This window comes from Xiphophorus maculatus, chromosome 11, assembly GCF_002775205.1.
Source record: "Xiphophorus maculatus strain JP 163 A chromosome 11, X_maculatus-5.0-male, whole genome shotgun sequence".
Taxonomy (NCBI): Eukaryota; Metazoa; Chordata; class Actinopteri; order Cyprinodontiformes; family Poeciliidae; genus Xiphophorus; species Xiphophorus maculatus.
In genome coordinates, this window is record NC_036453.1 from 28,975,430 (window position 1) to 28,996,276 (window position 20,847).

The 20,847-nt window shown below is 36.0% G+C and overlaps 1 protein-coding gene across 1 annotated transcript in view; it reads right to left on the bottom strand.

The window, feature by feature from the left end:
• Nucleotides 1-20,847, bottom strand: part of LOC102217038 (protocadherin Fat 3-like) — a 78,567-nt gene that overhangs the window by 49,803 nt on the left and 7,917 nt on the right. Inside the window, exons 7-12 of the mRNA XM_014471780.2 lie at nt 15,057-15,175; nt 13,545-13,743; nt 5,617-5,678; nt 3,190-3,504; nt 2,102-2,312; nt 984-1,055 (exon numbers count right to left, since the gene is read on the bottom strand). Coding sequence (XP_014327266.1) covers nt 984-1,055; nt 2,102-2,312; nt 3,190-3,504; nt 5,617-5,678; nt 13,545-13,743; nt 15,057-15,175 — 978 coding nt within the window. The remainder of the gene's footprint in view (nt 1-983; nt 1,056-2,101; nt 2,313-3,189; nt 3,505-5,616; nt 5,679-13,544; nt 13,744-15,056; nt 15,176-20,847) is intronic.

Below are 20,847 nucleotides of genomic sequence, written 5' to 3' on the forward strand. Positions count from 1 at the left end.
TGTAGTGTCTATGAACTTTTAATTAGTAATCCATGATTTCTCTGGGCTATAAATATGTCACAAGGGCCAATTTCTCATAGTAACAATAGAAAAAAAAACTATAAGAGAATAGGCCATTCATGTAACACGGATATGTGTTGATTTTCATAATTCAGGAAAAGGCTTCAACAAAATAGCTACTCACTTAAAGTCCATATCTAACAAAACATTATCTAAACTAGTCAAGCATGTCTTGCGAAACATAATGTTCTTAAATGAAGGGTGTATAGTGAGTGTCTACTCATTATGCATACATATGATTTTTTTTTTTATTTTTAATGATCACCTGACCATCATGAGCTGAGAGATCACTGCTGCATATAGTCTATGAATTCACCAAAAATTGATCAAATAAAGCTGAATTAAATGCAAACAGGCCATAATTCCCATTTGTAATGTTGAGGTCAGTAAATCTACAGAGAGTTTGCAGTTTAATATGATAAAATAACCTGTTAACAGTTTCAATTTGCCTAAAACTTGAATTAAGATTTTCTGTTGGTTCATACAGTATGTTAATATTTTACATATTTGTCATTATCCATTAAAAAGGTAACCATGTATGCCTGTGATTTATATTAAAGTTGATAAAACATCATCTGGTGTGCTTGTAAGTAATTTGTAAAAATACACTTTGATCTAGAAAATTGTCAGGAGGTGAGAAGCATATGAGTTAGAAGCACACTGTATCACAACACAGCAACATTTATTCAGTGAAGCAGGAGCATTTCAGCTGAACTAATGGAATAAACCTCCCCTGCCTGGTCAGAGAAAACAAACTGGTGCAGTTCGAGAATGAGAATCCTTTCTCAAACTTAGATCAATCAACATTGCCTTCAGCTAAACAAAGTCCTCGTGTTGCGTGCTACACTTCCTGAATCTTTGAACTCCTCAACACCTGAAGCATTTAGGCAAGAGATACGGAGCAAAATTAATTTGGACCAGACCTGTGTCAAGAGAGCAGTTTCGTCCACATTCATTCTGTGGAATGTAGAACATTTCTCTGGCAAGCCGGCCGCCTAAACAGAAAGGAAATACAAACAAAATAATGGATATTTATGAAGTCCAATTTTACTTTTGCTTTGAAAGCCCTGAATCATCTACATGCAGTGTTGCAAAGTTAAGATTCTAAATTAAAAAAAAAATAATTGTGTTAGTAGATGTGATGTTGCAAATAAATTCAGAAGAAAAAGAAGTCAGATTATGTTGTTAAAAGTAAAAAATGCTGACTTGCAAAGTAATTCTACGGAAGAGCATTGCTATCAGAAAAAAAAATTGAGCGCTATCACGTTACAACGTGATACGTATCTTGTTAATGTAACCAATTAAATTCTTTGATTTTTACAAGATACTATCAGGTTTTAACAAGATAGCTATCACATTTTTACAAAATACGTATCACGTTTTTACAAGATAACTATCACGTTGTAACGTGATAGCGCTCAAAAAAATTTTTTCTGCGTGATAGCAATGTGCTTCCGTATAATTCTGCTAGTAGTGCGAGAAAAACAAAAATATTATGCACATTTCTCTGTCTTAGGAGAAACAATTATCAAACAACTATCTAAAAGAAAAGTCTCAGAAACAGGGGGGGAGATATGATTTAACAATAAACTAACCAATCTAATTATCTGAACTTAAGAGGCATTATGCATCAACAACATATTAGTTCTTCATTTACTCCTATATGTGGACACTGACAATTACAATGTTAAATTCTGGCTCCATGTGACACATGGTTTGTTTCTAGATTCGATGAATAGGTGTTCTTGATGATTTTTAGTTTTTTTAACTGAAAAACTGGACTCAACTCAAATTTGTATAAATATGTGAGAGCTTTGGAAATTGCTTGCATTTTATTGACACCTTCAAAGAAGATTAACATAGTCTTGCTTCTGTATGTGGATTTATATATACTTTACATAAAATGACAAAAATATGTTCTGTTCAGCACCTCGACTGAGTATGATAACAAAACGTCACTCTGTAGAATAACATTTCACTATTTGACCTTTTCCTAGTCTTGTATCATGATATTTTTTGCAATTCATATTAATATACTTACCAACAATACTAAACCAGACAGGTGTCGTTGACTGACTGATAGCCACTACTCCCACCGGCTGAGCAACTGCAGATGTCTCTGCAATTGAGAAATTATAGGACCTCTGGGTGAAGAGCAGGGGCATAGGCGAAGGGACAGGTTTGCGAATCCATTCAACATGGAGTTTGACAGTAGACCACAATGATGGAATACCACTGTCCTCAGCTTTTATCTAAGAAAAGAAAAGATATGAAAAAGAGAGACAAGCGCGCACAATTTCATAAATAGCCTTATAGCTGCAAAATCTAAGATTAGTACTATATACATATAATCAGGCTAAATAAACTATAAACTACAGCCTAAAGTGATAAATGGGCCAGCAAGTCTTTAAATAGCTCACTTCACATTTCACAACTTATGGTAAAATAGCTAAAAAAAATAAATCATTCGATCTAATGGAAGAGCCTATATGCCCACATGCTTGTAAATTTTATAGGATGCTCGTGGGGTTTTCAAGGAGAGAAAATCTGGGTGTTGCTGTCCATGTTAATGAAAAAGGCTACCTCATCAACTGAGACATGAGCTCTCATGCAGCGAAACAAAAGGAGAGCACAACAATACATGGCACAGTGGGGCTGTGTGTAGTTAATCAGTTAATCAGTTGTAAAAAAAAAAATAGACGTCCCCAGACAACCGCCACAGCCGCTGTAATTTGACCTTGTGTTTGAGATGAGGAAAGTTTGAAAAGGGACCAAAACAAGAGCACAATTTTGTGAAAAGAAAAACAAGTTGTGATGAAGGCAATTGTGTTGTACATCTTATGATGCTACTGCTGAGTTTATTGGTTGTGGAAAATTAAAAATACCTGGACTTGTGCCAGTTTAAAAATGGAAAATGCCTTTTCTTCTGCTAACTTTGCCAGGTTGTTCAAGAAAGAAAAATGAATTAAAAAATGTAAATCAAGGTACAGGAGCAACTTTGTGCTTAAAATAGCTTCCCACTTTATCTCAACTAAGGATCTTTGTGGCCTGCCATTTAGGCGTATGACTTATAGTTTTGTCAGATACGCTGCTAACTGCTGTGTTTTATAGTTATTATAAAGCACTCACAGTGAGGATGTCAGAGCTGCCTGCTGTGACCATCTTCTTTGAGGACACCATACCGGTCCTTGGGTCAATACTGAACTTTTCATCCTCATTCCCATCAATAATGCTGTATGTGATGTTGCCGTTTGCGCCCAAGTCACGGTCATAGGCAAAGACCCGATAAACAGGTTCACCCCGTTTGTTTCGGTCCCGTTCAGGCAAGCTGATGCGGTAAGTGACCTCGGGGAAGGTGGGCGAGTTGTCGTTTTCATCCTCGATGTGAACTATGACCCAAACGGTGGACTGGCGGGTCGTCACTGGACCGTCGATTACGGTGACCTACATTAACAGCACACATGCAAAGAGGGAGATATGATATAATGAGAACATGCTTTGTCATTTGTGAGGGATTTTCTTTGCAAGTGTATGCATTTATTGACATCTTAAATATTGCTTGTGCTGTGTGAGTGCAGGGCCACGTGGGGCCGAGATCCCGGGAAATCTCTTTGTATTATTGATCTGCCTGAAGCAAAGCCAGAGGTCTGATCGCTGATCAATTGGATCAGATAAGAGTGAAAATCATTGTTGCCAGCCTGACTGCTCACAAGACTATTAATTACAGCCAGGCAGCATGAGTTGGAGTGAAAAACAGTGGACAGCACAGATGGACCAGCACTTCTACTGAAATTGGAGGTCAAATGTACAAACTCATTTAAATGCTTTCATTGCATGTCATTGTTGTTTGATACACTCTAAAACACTAAAAATCTTAAAAATATGGAAAATAAATTACTCCACACAATGGAGCAACAATGGAGTACTCCATACTCCATTGTTCTAAAATACACTTTTCTGATACAATGTAGCGCTTTATGCTAAGGCTTTCAAAATCAGGCATGCACTATGGATGATAGCATTGATTAACCTTTCATCTGGAAGCCTGTCACCATCTGGTTCTGTTAACACAATGCTGATGTTTTTCTTGCTGTCTTGACAAATAGGCCTTGCTGAATAGGAACATTGTCTCCATTCATAGAAAAAAAAAAAGAATAAGCTTGTCATAGAGATAATCTAAGATGGAAATATAAGATCTGTGGAAGTAATCCACTGAAAGTAGTCTTCCTGCTGGAAACATGTTTTGCCCCTGTCTGACGAAACAGTTGGAGTTTTGGGTGAAGTTCAGGGCAAACATAGTTTATTTATTGGCTCTAAATGATAGTTGAACAAAAAGTTAACAGTGGTTTTGTTTATGTGCAAGAGGTTTATTGAGTAAAAGAATATGTATGCATATATTTTTTTTACGGCTGTTGTTCCTTTTCATGTGTCTTCTGTCAGTACAAAACATCAGATGGTGTCTGCAGATTAAGTTATTAAAACATTTATAACCAGTCTCTCCTGATATTCCCCCTGCATGTTTACCCACGATAGTTAGCTGTAACTGCATTTCATATTTTTCTATGTCTGAGTCAGAAAATGGAGAAAATCTTTGACTAAAAATGTCATCTGAATGCTTCAACTGCCATTCCAACCACCACATGAGTAGCATCAGCTTAAAGTGGCTTTTTAGGGCCAAATAACATCTTGTGTGGAGAGACTAATATTTTGGAAGCTTAATTACTCATGTATTATTATGCAATACATGTAATATGTACTGACTATGGAATTCAAAAAGGAATTACAATGACTTGGTTTGGTCATTGGTTTTAATGGTTTGTTAATATCCAAAGAAGGTTTTTCAGGGTAACAATATTAGTAAAAACTGCAGTAGAAATTGGAAAATCTAAAATAATGATATGTGTCCTCTAAATAAAGCCTATTTGAAAATGCTTTTGCTGCTTCTACCTTGTAGTGCACCGTCATAAACTAGATTCCAAATTAGTACACAAGGCAATCAAAGAAAGAAGTGTCTAGACAATTCAGGTGGCACACCACACAGAACACATAACAATGCCACCAAACAGCAGAATTGTGGGTCAGCTGCAGGTTATTTTATTCCATTTCCAACAAGGGCAAAGTGCTTGTAGATTCATTAACATTTGATGACTTGTAAGAAAAGTCGGAGAAAAACAAGTTTGCTCATGTCTCTAATGTCAAGAATCTCTGATTATCAGGTTCATCTGCATGCAGAGCAGCAGCTCCAACAGAAATGGTAATCACAGAGCTATCTGTATGCCCAGTGTCTGCACTTATCAAAATGCTGGACGGAACGACTTGCTCTCCTCTCTGCTTCCATCCTGGAGTGGAGAAGATAACCAATGGTGAGTGATTACATTTAAAAAATCTAAAACCTAGGGTCCAAAACCACAGTCATTCATCACATTTTATGGAGCCTTTAGGACCTGCCAAGGTTGTCCTCCATCCTGTCTTTGTTAATAGCAGGCTGTGGCAGGTGGCAGGGCAGGATAAATAATAATACAATAAACTATGGATACTGTTGGGTTCTTACTGTACCTCTAAAAAGTGCTCTGCCTGATGTTCTCGGTCCAGTTTCCTCGAGGTGGTTGTAATCAGCCCTGAAAATGATAAAAGCAACTTAAAAAAAGATCAAGCTTTCTATTACAGCAAGTGAATTATCCTGTTAAGCTGTCTCCCAAATGTGTGGTTACTATATATATAAAATAATTTTGTAAAATTTAAACAAACAGATCCTTGAAATTGGCTTCGCTTTGTTATTGCGCTTCATACAAGCTCTACAAAATTATAGCCTGCAGCTCTGGCAAAGGCATTCACATTTGGGACATGTTTCAGAGCAGCGTGCAGCTGAGGGTCACTTGGTTAGCCAACAAGCCACCAGGGCAATTTAAGCAGCAGATAAAAGGAAGTATTGAAGCAGATTATCCAGATAGCTAGATGGTTTCACAAAGTGTGAATGCAGGGAAGATTAGGAAATACAAACTTTTTAACTAATCGTTTTTGACTGGCCTATTTTTAGACACGTTTTCCCCCCACTCTATAAATTACAAAATTGTCTTACAGCTACAAGAGCAGTCATTCTTCACCAAAGATAAACCATCCACATCCTGTTACATGCTTATTATTTTTTAAGGATATTACACTTGCTTGGTCTCATGTAGCATATTTAGGCAAATAAGGTTTATTTAATTGCCTGGACAATTATTAGAGTTTTAAATAGAGTGTACCATTAAATTAAATAGGTGCTTTAATTTTTTAAAGTGTGCCTTTTGTCCCAGAGTGCAAATTACAATTTTGTGTAAAAATCTATGTAAAAATTAAAAAAAATTCCATAACATTAAATATGTTTGAGTGACAAATATAGTTTCCTTTAGAATGCTTTTATCCTTAGAAGATCCATTTGTGGTACAGGAAACATTTGTGTCTTAGGTCAATTGATCTGTACCCTGCAAGGTATGGAAAATATATTGGATGGATAAATATTTGTATATTGAAAAATTCTATCATGAAAGTGAAAATGTTTGCATTGTATCCTGGCCACAGTCTTAAACCAATAAAATGACACCATACCTGATGTTACCATATTGTTTTGCCAATCATCTCTGTATTTAATATAGAGAGCAAATATTTTTATTGAGATGTTGGTGCAAAACATTGTACGCTTTAAGTATCAGAAAGTCTTTGTCCATCAGGCTTAATATTACTGTTTATTGCATGGGCCAAGCACAAAAGAAACAAAAATTCATCACAATAAGCGTGACAATGAAACAAATGACAGGGGCCACAAAACCCCAAGAACAGCAACTCTCATCTTCAACAAGGAAAAAAATTTTAAGTTATATAAATGTTTTCAATAGAAAGATGTAAGAGAAGGGTACTATTATTCACTCAAAGATAAAAATAACAAATTGAGAAAAAAAATCAGCAGCAGTGCAACACCACTGCTTCACTGTGAAGGCCAAGGTGCAATTCTTCCTTTATGGGGCCTTTGTCAGTTAAACATATATGTAAACTCTGATTTTGCATATGGAAAAATGGTGACTCAAATTCGGTTTATAAAAATAATCCTACCGCTTGTTTGTAAAGACCGGTTTTATTCATGCTACTATAAGTTTAGACAGCAGGGATAATGCAGCTGAGAAATCACACACACATTAGTAGTGGACAAAAAGGCTAACTGGGGTCAAACCACTGAATGACACAGTTTTATGTAACATCTGTGCTAAGTACAAGTTATGTTTCCTCAAATTCTGCTGGGACACAAATAAAAGGGCCTGAGATCATCAGAGCCAAGATCCTATGGGACTTCCAGACAGGCAGACAGCTGCTGACCAACAAACCAAATGTCAGGGTGGAGAAGAATCAGACAGGTCTGTCTGCCTGTCTGTTGAAAATATTGTGTAATTTACACAAAACAAATTTATAATTATTTTTAAGGATGTTTGTGCTAAATGATTAAAGTCAATGCACCTTAATGATGATGGTATTTTTGTTTCTGTGTAATGAAGCATTAAAATTAAATGGGACTACTTGAGGCATTTAAAACACTGTGCAATCAACACTCAGAGAATACTCTAAAATCAGCTTCACATATACACTCACACATTTCTGTGCTTGCACATATCACAGTGTCACCTTGGGCTTGCTACGCAGGCTAACTTCAATTAAGTAAATTAGGAGTAAATCTAGAGCAGCGGTCACAGGCTATAGGCGGGGGGGTACCAGAAGGGGAGGAGGGGCTTGTTCAGCAGAATACAGGGCGAGTTAACAACTCTGATGAAAATCAATGATCTACAGCTCACAGCATATCTGAAGTTAAGCTACACTCTATTCTAATTAAACATATGAGGAAAAACGTAGGATGATGGTTCAATGAACAGCCTCATATTAATACACAGATTAAAGTTCAGAGCAATCTTAAAACTATGGGTCGCTTGTGTTTTCTTGTATTTTCTATGAAGTTACATAAAAAAACAATCTAACAACATAGCACTATATAGAGGGTATTTTTTATTATTAAGGGCTACAAAAACAGCAGTGTGGCTGTTTAAGAAGGAATGACTGCTTCCATTTTTAAATATGCTGAAACTCTGAAGCTAAAAGTCATTGAACTCCATTTTTGGAAGAATTTTTACTGTTGCATCTTAATTATTCATCTTGGACTGAGTTATATATTTATCCTTGCTAACATAATGCATGAGATACATGTCCCATGTCTAATAATGTGTATTTGTCCTCAAAAACCAGATTCATGAATAGTATGAATATATATGTGCTTCCCGCACATGACACCAGATCAGAATTAGATGCCTGTCTGTCAATTATCTAATTGTGTGCTAGTTTCCTTATCTAACACCAATCATATCCAGCTGAGGCTGGTACTAAAGGGCACAGCCACCAGAACTCTATCACCACACTCTGCAAGCATATATGCTTTTAGAAGCAACGCTCCATCTGACACCCTGTGTCAACACATATCTGTTGTTTTTTTTTACCCCAGAGGTATCGCCGTCAATCACACAGCCGGCGCTCAGCAGACACCACTGTAAACTGTCAAAGCACATTCACGCATTTTGCTCTAATTCAAAGCTCAACTTCAATGCAATTTGGGAATTGTTGTGGTGTCTCAAGCCATCAAATTGACATTTTGTGAGCAAAAATGCATTACTTTGCTTCATCCAAGATTTACTCTTCAAAACAATTTGAAAATTCAACAGACAGGTCAGGAGTTGGGTTCATAACATTGTGAACACTCACTTCACGAAAGCATATCAATCAGCTAGAGTTTGTTTATTAATCTCTCCAAGAAAGTTTCAGACTGTAAACAGGGAGAAGTAATTCAGAAAATAACGTAAATTATACATTTGAGATCACATGATTAAAATTATATATTTTCAGACATTGTATTAACTATAGTCATCTTTTTTTTCCCCTCTGCTCCACAAGGAGTTTATATCCGCAACAAAAGGAGACCTACCTCAACATAGACTGAAAGGTCACATCGAGAGTAAGAAACCATTAATTCAAGGTCAAATATGTAGAAAGGAAAATGTGCAAAGTGGCTTTGAATCATCAGAATTCATGCTAACTGTCTTGGGTTTTTCTTTAATTGAGAGGCATAGTATCTCCAACAATAAGATGTTTTTTTTTTTTAAATCTATCTAATTCCGAACATTATTTTACAAAGTACAGAACAAGAAAAGCCAAAACACTGTCTGCATTATAAGAAAGATTACTGTAAAAGCTAAAAATAGTTGGTGTGTATTTATATTTTTTAGGTACTGCATTACTTTACTGTATACATAATATTAAATCACAGTATCATTCAAAGCAGTCTGCCAGGGAAAGGGACATAAAATGTAACCTATGTACTGAGTAACTTTGTGTTTCATTTTCAAGACCTTGTTTTATGCTACAGAATTTCAAAGCAATCCTTGTCCCAATCCCACAAATCGCACTTGGTCCTCAAAGCCCAAAATATCCTGGAGGTAGGAGCTTAAAGCTGCATGCAATTATAGATCTATCTCAAAATCTACCCAAGAGAACAGTCTCATTCATCTTTTTGCATTTAATGGACCATTTAATGGACATAGAAGGCCGACAGCAAGAACTTGACTGGAATATTACTGGTGTTAATGTTGCTGGTTTGTCAGAGAACCCCGACCATAAATTTATCCATTTTAAGTATATGTTATTGCAGTTATTAATCTCCACAGACAAGCTATCCAGTCACACATATTGTACATTAGGTGTTTTATTTATTTTTTTGCTTTTTTTAACACACCGTTTGCTGGAAGCTCCTAAAATTGTTTCTTTTGGTCTATTATATAAAAAAAGTAAAATTTGAGTTGACAAAGTACCTCTTTCCTGTTTCAGAATACGTCTTTGATGAATCAGTTGAGTAAATTGTGGTTGTCAAACATGGAGTGGCCAAAACAGAAGTTTTAATGCATTGTAATCCAAGTCTAAGAATATTAAAATTATGTGAAAAAAAATTGTGTAGATCTAATCTTTTATCCTCCAAGAATCCATAAACTGAAGTTTGAAAATCTCTCCCCTTTCTCCACCTCACCCTGAAAAAATGTAAAAAAAAAAAAAAAAAAGTAAAAAAAATCCATCTGCATCATTTCCATTTGATTGAGGGCCAAAACTATACTTTTCATAAACTGCCACACAAAATTCTTACAAGTTTTACAAAGGGCCTTAGGGACAGACTTTACACACATTAAATTAAACCATATAATACTGTTATATTTTTAATATTTGATTTAGTACTGTCACACTACGGTATTTTTGCTAAGGTTATAGCATTACAAGAATCTCATACCAGAAAAGAGGGGGGTAACTCCTGCACACTGTTGAACTTGCAAACTTTCATTGGTCACATTACAATGGTTGAATACTCTCAAATTGGAAATGGTATGTCTGACCAATAGCACCCAACTGTCAGGTCATTATTTATTCAGTATAAATGTTAAAATCAATACAGAAAAACCCTAACCTCTTTATTATTTACATATTAATGAGCAAGAATGCCACAACACCTTTTGCTAACAATGAAAAATAGTTTGAAACAAATGACTCCATTTCCATACCCTGATGGGAGCTAGTGTCTTCTTTATGCACGAAATATTGCTCAAAACTAATCTGAGCACTTTCTTAGAATGTTAATTAAAATGTATTAAAATATCATTAATATTATAAATATGTTTTCGTGAAGTAATGAATAACAGACAAGTTGAGAAAGTATTGAGTTGTTTGAAAGACACAGACAGCAGGGCTCAGATGGCTAAATGCTCCCCTGAGACACAACAGACAGCACAGATAAGTACTCAAGCTCAAAAACAATGTTATTTTCATACCGCAGTGTGTTGTTGTGAGATAATGCTTTTTGACTGTTTGCAGCTGAACCTCCCTTTCCAACACAATGATGTAACAATTAATCAATTGATTCAATTGTCACACTATGTCTCTTTCCCTCCCATGCAAACACAGACACACATTATTCATAGATACAGCTGTTGGGTGAGCATTCTAATCTGCTGAATAACAAATTGATTCAATATGCTGTTGCACCTGCATTAACACTAATCGCATCAGAGGGATGCATCACAACAAACCCACTGACTCATTATTACAGCTACGCGATCTGTGAGAGAATGCCTTAGTGTTAGGTCCAGGTTACATATTAATGAGAGAGTGAGGGGCAGAATGTCTCTAATAGGATCAATATTAGCCTTCTCACCCCGGTTCAGTCTGCTTCACTACATAATGTCAATAATACAGCCATAATGCACAAAAGCATTTTCAAACAGTAGTGGAGAATGACAAATGGAGCCACCAGCTTCGATTTAAAGCTTTGACATGCATACACATACCATTAGGAAGTTCCCTATTTTTAACATCAGAGCGACGGTTGACATGCTGCATGTTGCGTATAGGACATTGGTTTTTGATCATTACATCGACAGTTCCCTGAGTGCAAATTATGCTTGAGTTAAAAAGGCTTCATAAATGCTTTTGGTTGTTTGTTGAATCACTTAAAATGTAATCTAGGGCAGCAACAAAGACCTCACAAGACTGGGTGGGTTTAGAGGTATGGGATTTGAATAAAACATTACTATATAAAGCATCATTCTTTAATGTACATGTCAGTCATTGCTTAGAATCCACTGTGGCCTCCCTAAACTTCACATTTGACAGATTCATGTGACATACACATCTTTTCTTTTTCCTTAATATAGTTTGTGTTTTGCACAAATATTGTGACAGTTCGGAACAACTTGATTAGTAATTGAAAAGAACAAATGGTTTACTTTTTTATTATCTTAAACCAAAATTATAAAAGGTAAAAGTCAAAACAATGTTTGACAGTGATTCAATCTTTTTCCCCAGAAGATTAAAAGTTGGAAAGGATGTTCAGGCACAGTGCTCTGACATGATATGTCATTTTAACAGGCTGCTGTGTAAATCATCTTTTGTGAGCCTGTTAAAATATGTATGAGAAATCTGAAATGTGCGGATGTCAGAGAAAATTTGCACAAATCATCTCAACAGTGAGGTCACATAAAAACTTTGAAAAGCAGTCAAGAAACCAAAGTTCCAACAATGTTTCTGAACTTTGCTGATTCTTCTCACAAGACTTTACAAAAACATCTTTCAGATTTAACAGAACAATGCCTAAAGCAGTAGAACAAAGCCTACTGCAGCACCATATAAAAAAATAAAACTACCTGTAATTACATTGTTTAGGGGCAATGTCTATTGGGGTTAAAGATTATAGATTTAAGAAAATACAAAAGGAAGTGTGGAAGTGGAAGGGGTAAGAGACGTGGGCTGTTGTGGCACATTTCTCATTTTAGCTGGAGGCTGTAGCAGTCTGAGGCTAGATAAGAAGACATGATAGATCCAAATGAGCCCTAAATCTGTTGTCCCACTGCTTCCTATTTTGGCATTTATCTAGGTATATTAATATACCTAGATAAATGATTCTTCAGACTAAATAGGAGTATATGATGGGAATTTCATGAAACATCAGGTCTGTTTAATGGCTTGGAAGTACGTATATCACTCTTGTGCTCTCTTGTTCTGAATGGGATAAGGAGTGTAGTGTTTGAACCAGTGGCAGGACTGTGTGTGTCAATGTAGAACACATACAGTATTCATTCACTGTAAGACAACTTCTATATGTCAAATGTGTAGCAAGGAGACGCTGGGACACAATGTTCCCTGAGCATAATGACAAAGAAAACAGACAAAATAAATACAAAAAGATAAATGGTATATTGTTGTGGTTATAGCAAAATAGCAAAAATTGTTTGTACCTTTTAACAGAATGGTGGTCCATATGAATGAGTATTTGAGCTACTTGCGACAGACCAGTTCTGCACATTTTATAACCTTTTAGTCTGTGGGCAAATGGCTAAGGAGTGTCATCATGTGTTCTTAGAAACTAATAAAGGTAGTTGCATTTACCTTAAATAAGAAATACACTTGTACTTAGCCTTAATGAGAGGAAGTCACCTTGACCTGACACCACTGACAAAATGCCTGTGGACTAGGGAAAGTAAATGGTGCATACTTCTGTGCTGCTCTTGAATCTTATTTTAGTTTTTCCTTTTTGTTTCCTACACATTGATGTCCACTGGGATTTAAATCCTGAATTGTATTTATTACAGGTGTGCTGCATCATAGCACTTGACATAGCCTACTAATAACACTTTTTTACTCTTGTTTTTACCTCATATTGAGTAAAATATATTCTAGTACTGTAACTCTTACTTGAGTTCAATCTATGTCTGACAAACTAAAGCTTATGAAGACTGGAGGAGATATTGTGGGAAGGTATAAGAAGCAACGTGTCCCATTGAAATGTTTACTAATAATAGTGCAGTCCTAGAAGAAATCATCAAGTTACACTGCAAATATACTTGAGTAATGTAGCATACCATGTCTGAGAACCTTACCTGTTTTGGGGTTAATAGAGAAGAAATTCTGTGGGTTCCCTGCAGAGATGCGGTAACTCAGACGGGTGGGTGCTGCTGTAAGGTCAGGGTCCTGTGCTTGAATACGAATGACTGACACATCCTTTGGAGAGTTCTCCTTGATGACTGGGTGGTAGATAGGATCAGATGTGAGTGGAGCATTGTCATTGACGTCTTCGACCTGGTGGAGAAACAATAGCAAATCATAATACTAGGAGGAGAAACAGGCAGGAGAAAAAGACCAAGATTGGGTATCGAACTTGTATAGGTATCGTTGTTTGGATTCAGTCTCAATATCCACTATATCTTGGTTGGAAATTGATGTGTTGGGAACTGAACTGACAATGCTGATAAAACATGACCCTCTGAATCAGCATGAACGCAAGAAGAAAATGTATTTGCAGATTTTAGGAGTGCTTACTAATCAAAGGACCCCAGGTCTGTGTTGATATGTTATTAATCAAAACATGGAAATTTATTTACCAGAAAATGTCATAGATGTCACACTTTAAAAGCACAGTGAATTGATTTGCCTCCTAACAGCATAGATCTGTAATATTTATGGGAAACAGCGAGTTGATTGAGCGTTTGCTGAGAGGCATGGAGAGCAAAGACAGTTCAGTCACTGAATGAGAAGCACCTGCTCCTGATTCATTTCTCAGTTTTTGTCTGTGATAAAAAGGCCAAGAGTAAAGCGCCTAATCAGATCACTACACTCAAATATCCCAAGGTGAGAAAGGGCTGCCGATTAAATATGCTTCTAACTTATGTGACAGGGTTCTTCTAACAGTGATGAATTCCAGTTCTGAGACAACAGATTGTTTTGTAGCTGAACCAAATGCAAAGAATGGTCCAGTGGTTCATTCAGAAGAGAGATTGCCTAGCACAATGCTTTAAATAGTAACACATGGAGAGTTTTTGCTATGTTACTCTCACTTCAGCTGCAGCGCTACCCAACAATATTCCACAAACAGCATAACCCCCAGCTATATGTTGACAAGCAGTGAATAACAATCACTGACATACAAAGCCCCTGACCTTTCAAAAGACCACTAAAACCTTTCTAGCAACGAACACAAAGATACTTGCCTAATACCACATACAATCAAAAACTCTAAGTCAACTATTTGATTTTCTGTTGCAATTACCACAGGACACATCTAGCGAGAAACAAAAGACTAATTTGTGGAAAGCACCTTATGCCCTGTACCATGTATGGTGGAGAATCTGTGATGTGGTTCTGAGGGCTTGTTTCTCTATCGAGGGCCCTGAGAAGCTAGCTTAAAATATTAAACTATTTAAAATATCAGGATGTTTAAAAAGTGATGCTTCTTGCCAAGAAAATGCCTAAATTCCCTTTAAAATCTCATTTTGAATGTTACTCTTTAACTTTGTATAATCATCTTATAATGCTAATGAATGCTCACACCTCTACATTTGATATTTGGCATGCACTATATACAGACAAAAAAAATCTCAGCAAATGATCATTACCTGAATGAAGACTTCAACTGAAGCTGACATGGGCGAAATCCCTCTGTCTGTGGCATACACAGTGAGCCAGTAGGAGTTTTTGGTCTCACAATCCAAGTTACCAGCAGTATAAATCATCCCTGTTGAGGAAACAGAAACATTAATGCAGCCGTGACTTGGTTAGACAATGCCAATGTATGTCTTTTAGGTGGGTGGAATGTAGATTGGGTATTATCAAAGGGATACATCCTTAAAAGGTCTCGTGGGAAAAGTCTTTGAATACTAAGTTTCCTGTTGCAAAGAGACACATTTAAACTTAACTCTGTGTCCTGGCTTCAGTGACATTCACAGGCATTAGTAGCGCCTCTGTAGTCACCTTCAATGTTTCAGCCTCTCTACAGCTAATCACAGCTGACCAAACTGCTCCCACTGCTATTTGCTCAGTGCTAAACGTACTCTGAACTGCCCTGCACCAAACAAAAAACACCCAGACACTCATACACCCTGACTGAGGCGTGTTTAGTGGCCTTAAGGAAGATGAGTGGCTGACAGCTTTGGTGACCTCTTCAGGGACAAAAAGAACACGCGCACACACACAAACACACACACCCAAGATGACAAATGGAAGCCTCTTTTATTACTTTCTATAAATCAGTCATGCTGCATTGTCTAAACTTTTAGGAATGACACAAAAACACTCATGCCTTCATGACCTAACAAAATTCTTTTTTTATGTTATATATGTCATGCCAGCATAGCAGAGCAAGATTTTAAATCCCAGTTTATTTAAATATATTTGAATAAACTATGTAGAAAAAGCAACTTCTGGTTGTATGGGAAAGATTTCCCTCTAAAACCCAAGAGTACCTATTACTAGCAGGACTCTGTTTTCAGCCTCAGATGTTACATTGTTCACCTTTAAAAACTGATCACACATTCCAAAAACTGTTGATTGCTTGCAAATTTGCACTGTTCTGCCTGAAAACTCAAATTTAATACCTCTTAGATTAAAGTGCTCTCCTCTGGATTGCATCATGCTACTCACATTCAATCCTGCTCAAGCTGGATTTATTTTAATTTTCGTTTTCTCTTTTGCAAAACTTTGTAATGATTTTGCCCAAAAACTGATTCATGGAATAGTACAACAGCATGTGGGACTGACATCACTGCATACAGAAAACTAGTCAAGTAAATTCAGCAGTACAAACTGCAGACCACTGATAAGAAATACAAACCAATTATCGCAGTTCATATTAGACAAAACAGTACAGGTGAGGAAGTTTGAGAGTTTCACACAGTTTCTTCAAGACGTTTGAGGAAACCTACAATCTAGTGCAGTTTTGCTTTGCATGGGAGGTTATTCCTTCCAAAACACATGGCATGCATTTTCCAAATATGAACTTGTTTTTGATCTCTGATGTTTCACTGATCTTTCTCTAAACTTTGCAAATGGGCTTTAAAAATTATGCTTGTTTAGAAATATGCTTTGCTCTCTCTCAAAACTATGTTTGTATGCTTAAATTTACCATCTCCCACATAAATATTCTGATTGCATCATACTTCTCCATGTAAAACACCCTGCTCAGTTTGTTCTCAGCTGTTCATGGATTATTTTTATTGTACAACAAAATGCAGTAGCTCTGCCTAATAGCAAATAAAATTATACTGTGTTACAGTGCCTTTTTTGCAGTGTGGTAACATTATCTACAAAGTTTATTCAGAATAAAGCTAAGTGAATTCAACAATAAGAATGTTGTACGTAGTAGATACTCAAAAGGTAAAAGCTGATTTTTTAAAAACCTTTTTTAACCTTTTAAAACCTTTTTTAAATCATTAAACCTTCCTGCCCACAGCCATGAGAGAGTAAGAAAAAGGTACAAAAGTTTGTCAAAAAAAAGTACATAAAACTGTAATGATAGAGTATTTTTATGGTCTTGTTGGTCCAAATGATTCCTTTCATTAATGACGAAATAGTTCTGAAATATCCAGGCCAAATTACACAAACAATTAAGCAGTGTGACTCATTACTGAAATAGATGAAATATATTTTCTGCAAGTTAAACATATTGGTAATGTGCTTTATCAGTAAACCCTCATTTAATTTCATGAAACTTGTCAGAGAGATGTTTTTAAGTGTGATATATCTGTTTGTGAACTGAGATGATTTAAAGTGAATCAGCTATAGAATATTTGCCAAATGCTGGAAATGTGGATGTTGGAATTGCATCACACTACATGTTCACAACTGCCTAACAAATTGGCACTGAAGTATAGAACTTGATTAATTTACAGTCTTTGATTACTGCTCAGAAATGAGAAGTAATCATTTACTCTGGGTCTCATATGGTTATCAAAACCCAAATATTGCTACTATCCCTGTTGCTTATTAGAGTCCCTTTGCAAAGACAAACTTAATTACCATTATTAGAATAGATTCAAATAAATAGCTACTGATTAGTATTTGAAAACATTTTGTGACCTTGCGATGCTGAAAGTGCCTATTGATGTGCCAAATTAATCTTTCATATTTAAACCATGTTGCAGCAAAGTGTTCCAGACTAACTTGGAAGTGCTTTAAGATCTTAACAACCAGGTTAATTTTTACTTGCTTGTGGCTTTAATTCTTGAATGTTCATAGTACTTGAAGTTTTGAACTCTGTTTTAAACTACGTTTCAAATATTAATTTGCAAATTGCTTAATGCAGACATACATACAACCTGCTCTGCAAGGTCGGCCATTATTTGCTTATTTTGGACACCTGAAATAATGGTGATTGGAACACCAGTTTCTACATAATGCTGATATTATTGAACCTTCACTAAGCTGCAGCTGAGCAAGGGATTTCCACCAAGTCAGGTCAGGTTTTTAAGGGATGCATGCATCCCTTAAAAAAATGACAGATGGGAAATAAACACATTGGCTAAATAATATGTATATATATACAGTACAGTCCAAAAGTTTGGACACACTTTCTCATTGAATTCAATGAGAAAGTGTGTCCAAACCTTTGGTCTGAACTGAGTGCAGACCAAAAGTTTGGACACACAGTTGTGTCCAATCTTTTGGTCTGTACTGTATATATATATATATATATATATATATATATATATATATATATATATATATATATATATATATATATATATATATATATATATATATATATATATATATATATATATATATATATATATATATATATATATTAACACTGTTAAGATTATATCAGTGTAATGTGACAGTGTAAAATCATGTGCTGAAAGCATAATCATGGCAGAAAGTCCTTTTCATACATACTAAAGATGCACCAATCATTCAGCCAACTTAGTGTAAATTATCTTCAATTGTGATCTGCAGCCTACAAAATGTATACAAAATTCTAGTTTTGTATACAGTAAATGAATCAAAACTAAAAACTCCCAAAATATTTGTTTCATCAACCAACAGTTTGATACACATTTTTGAGTTGAAAACAAAACAAAAAAAGATCTGGTAATTCCTTAGTTTTATGAAGGATTCAAAATTACAAACACTATGAAAAAAAATCATGACAGAACTGGTCAAAACTGGAATCAGCTGGTAAGCCCTCAACAAAGCTAGTAGTCATTATCAGCCAAGAAAAGACTCCTCAGTGTATCTGTAATACTTTCCCTGAACTCCTACAATCTCCAATAAAAGATTGAAGATTTTATGTTTTATTATGTTTTATATATATTATAAAACATAATATATAACTTTATATATATTATAAAACATAATATATATTATTTATTATACGTCTCTTCTCTAACTTTGCTAGTCAGCCACAAACTCCCCATGTACTTTCACACCTTTAATAAAGGTGTTAATAATGGGGAAACCATCAATTAAATTAGGACTAAGCAGCCAACCCAGGACACATGCAATGCATAGCAAAAGTGTTTGCTAAGACACATGCTTGCCCTGTTGTCCTTGACCATGTCCTTTTCAAAACACATCTCATCGCTGTCAAATAGTCCCGACAGAGCGACAAGGAAAACAGAGCCGGCTCTTTCAAAAGCTCTTTGAACTTTAAAACCGACAGCCACCATTCACCAGATTCAATATGAATCGGACTTGACAGCCTCCACTCTCACCATAAATAACACACTTGAAAGAGTGGACAAAAAAAAATTGAAGGGTCACGCCACATTCTCTAATGCAGAAGTTGTGCAGCCCAGCAAGGTTTTACATCCATCCATCAGGTTCGTTTACATCCCCATCCATGAGAAACATGTTAGTGACCTAACTATCTAATTAATGCTAGCAAATGATCAATGCCAAGACTGATTGGAAAATATTGTCATCATTTTTCTCTTGAGAAACTGATCTGCATGCAACATGAAAGTACAGCCCATTAATTTTTAATAAATGTGAAATGTATGCTTCTTAAATGTGTCTCCATGTGACTTAACAAGTACTTTATCTTGACTTTGACAAATATGGAGCTTGCAAAGTGCACTAATAGAGGAGCTCCTGACAGATGTCCAATGAGAAATATGGAAGCTTTAGTCCTCCCTGCCCAATGACAGGAATACAAATTTTTGTTTAAAGTTCAGCCAGCTTTGGATATAAGCCAGAAAGGATCCTACATTTCTTTTGATAAAGTGACCATGTTTTTTTCATCAGTGCCTTAATGGACATGGAAGAAACATCTAAATATCAAATAGAGGAATAGAAGGCCTTTATCAGTGGAAAATACTCCAGACAACGAAGGCGTCATGCCCTACATAACGCATCAAAGAGCCTGTTTTGAAACTAAGAGCAGGGCTGATATAAGACATACGGTACAAGAACCTAAACACAAGACCTCATTCCTTCTAATTTTCTCTCTGTTTCATTTATTTATTTCTATCTCTCCCTGTCTAAATCCCCTTTTCTTCATATACTTAGTTTGGCAGTGAGAGCCAGATTCACATGCAGCCAGATCAGGGACTCAATACGGCAGCAAAATGCACCATAGAAGGACAGACTTAAGTGCTGTCCACAGCTGACTTCTTCAGCACAATGAGATAAATCAAATTATACATGTCCTTGTTCAACCTTTTCATTTGACACAAAATGGCTTGGTATTTTTTATGCTTATTATATTAGGAGAGAAAAACAACAAATAACTGCAAGATTAGAAAAAAACATAAAAGAACCTGGAAGGAAGAAAGCTGTATTTTCTTCTGACACTTTTTATGCACTCCAAACTCCCCCCTGCATCCTCTTCCTTCCTCTCTTCACTTTCACTTCCACTCCTCTCTCCTTTTAGTTTCTGCTCTAACAAGCAGTTTGATTTCCCCTGGAAAATCTGCACTCAATAAACGTTCTCACTGTCTGTGATGTTCCTCACTGAGGTTTTAACACCAAAGTGAATGATGACTCCAAGCAGGGTTTCTTCATGTATTCCAACATTGTTTCTTTATGAGCACAAACTAGACAGTAAACATATGAGACTGCATATGTAAATATAGTCGGAAAAAGGATTTGCCTTTGCATTTTTCATGATGTGTTGCTTTTTGAGACTTATTTGCCTACTTCATCCTGGCAGACAGGTTATGCTTAAGTACTTTCTGGATTCAACATGCAGTAATCAGACCTTGGTGTGAATTTATTACAGTTACTTCATGATTTAACAAAGGAAGAACTCATACCTGCATTGAGTGTTAGTGTGGTTTAGCTAGCTTTTTTTCTTAATAGGTAGAGTTATAATCTGAAAAAAACTGCATGTCGTTTTTAGAAAAGTTAACAGAGTCACTCTCTCTGTCCATCTGTTTCACTCTCAACTACAGTCAATAATAATTAGCC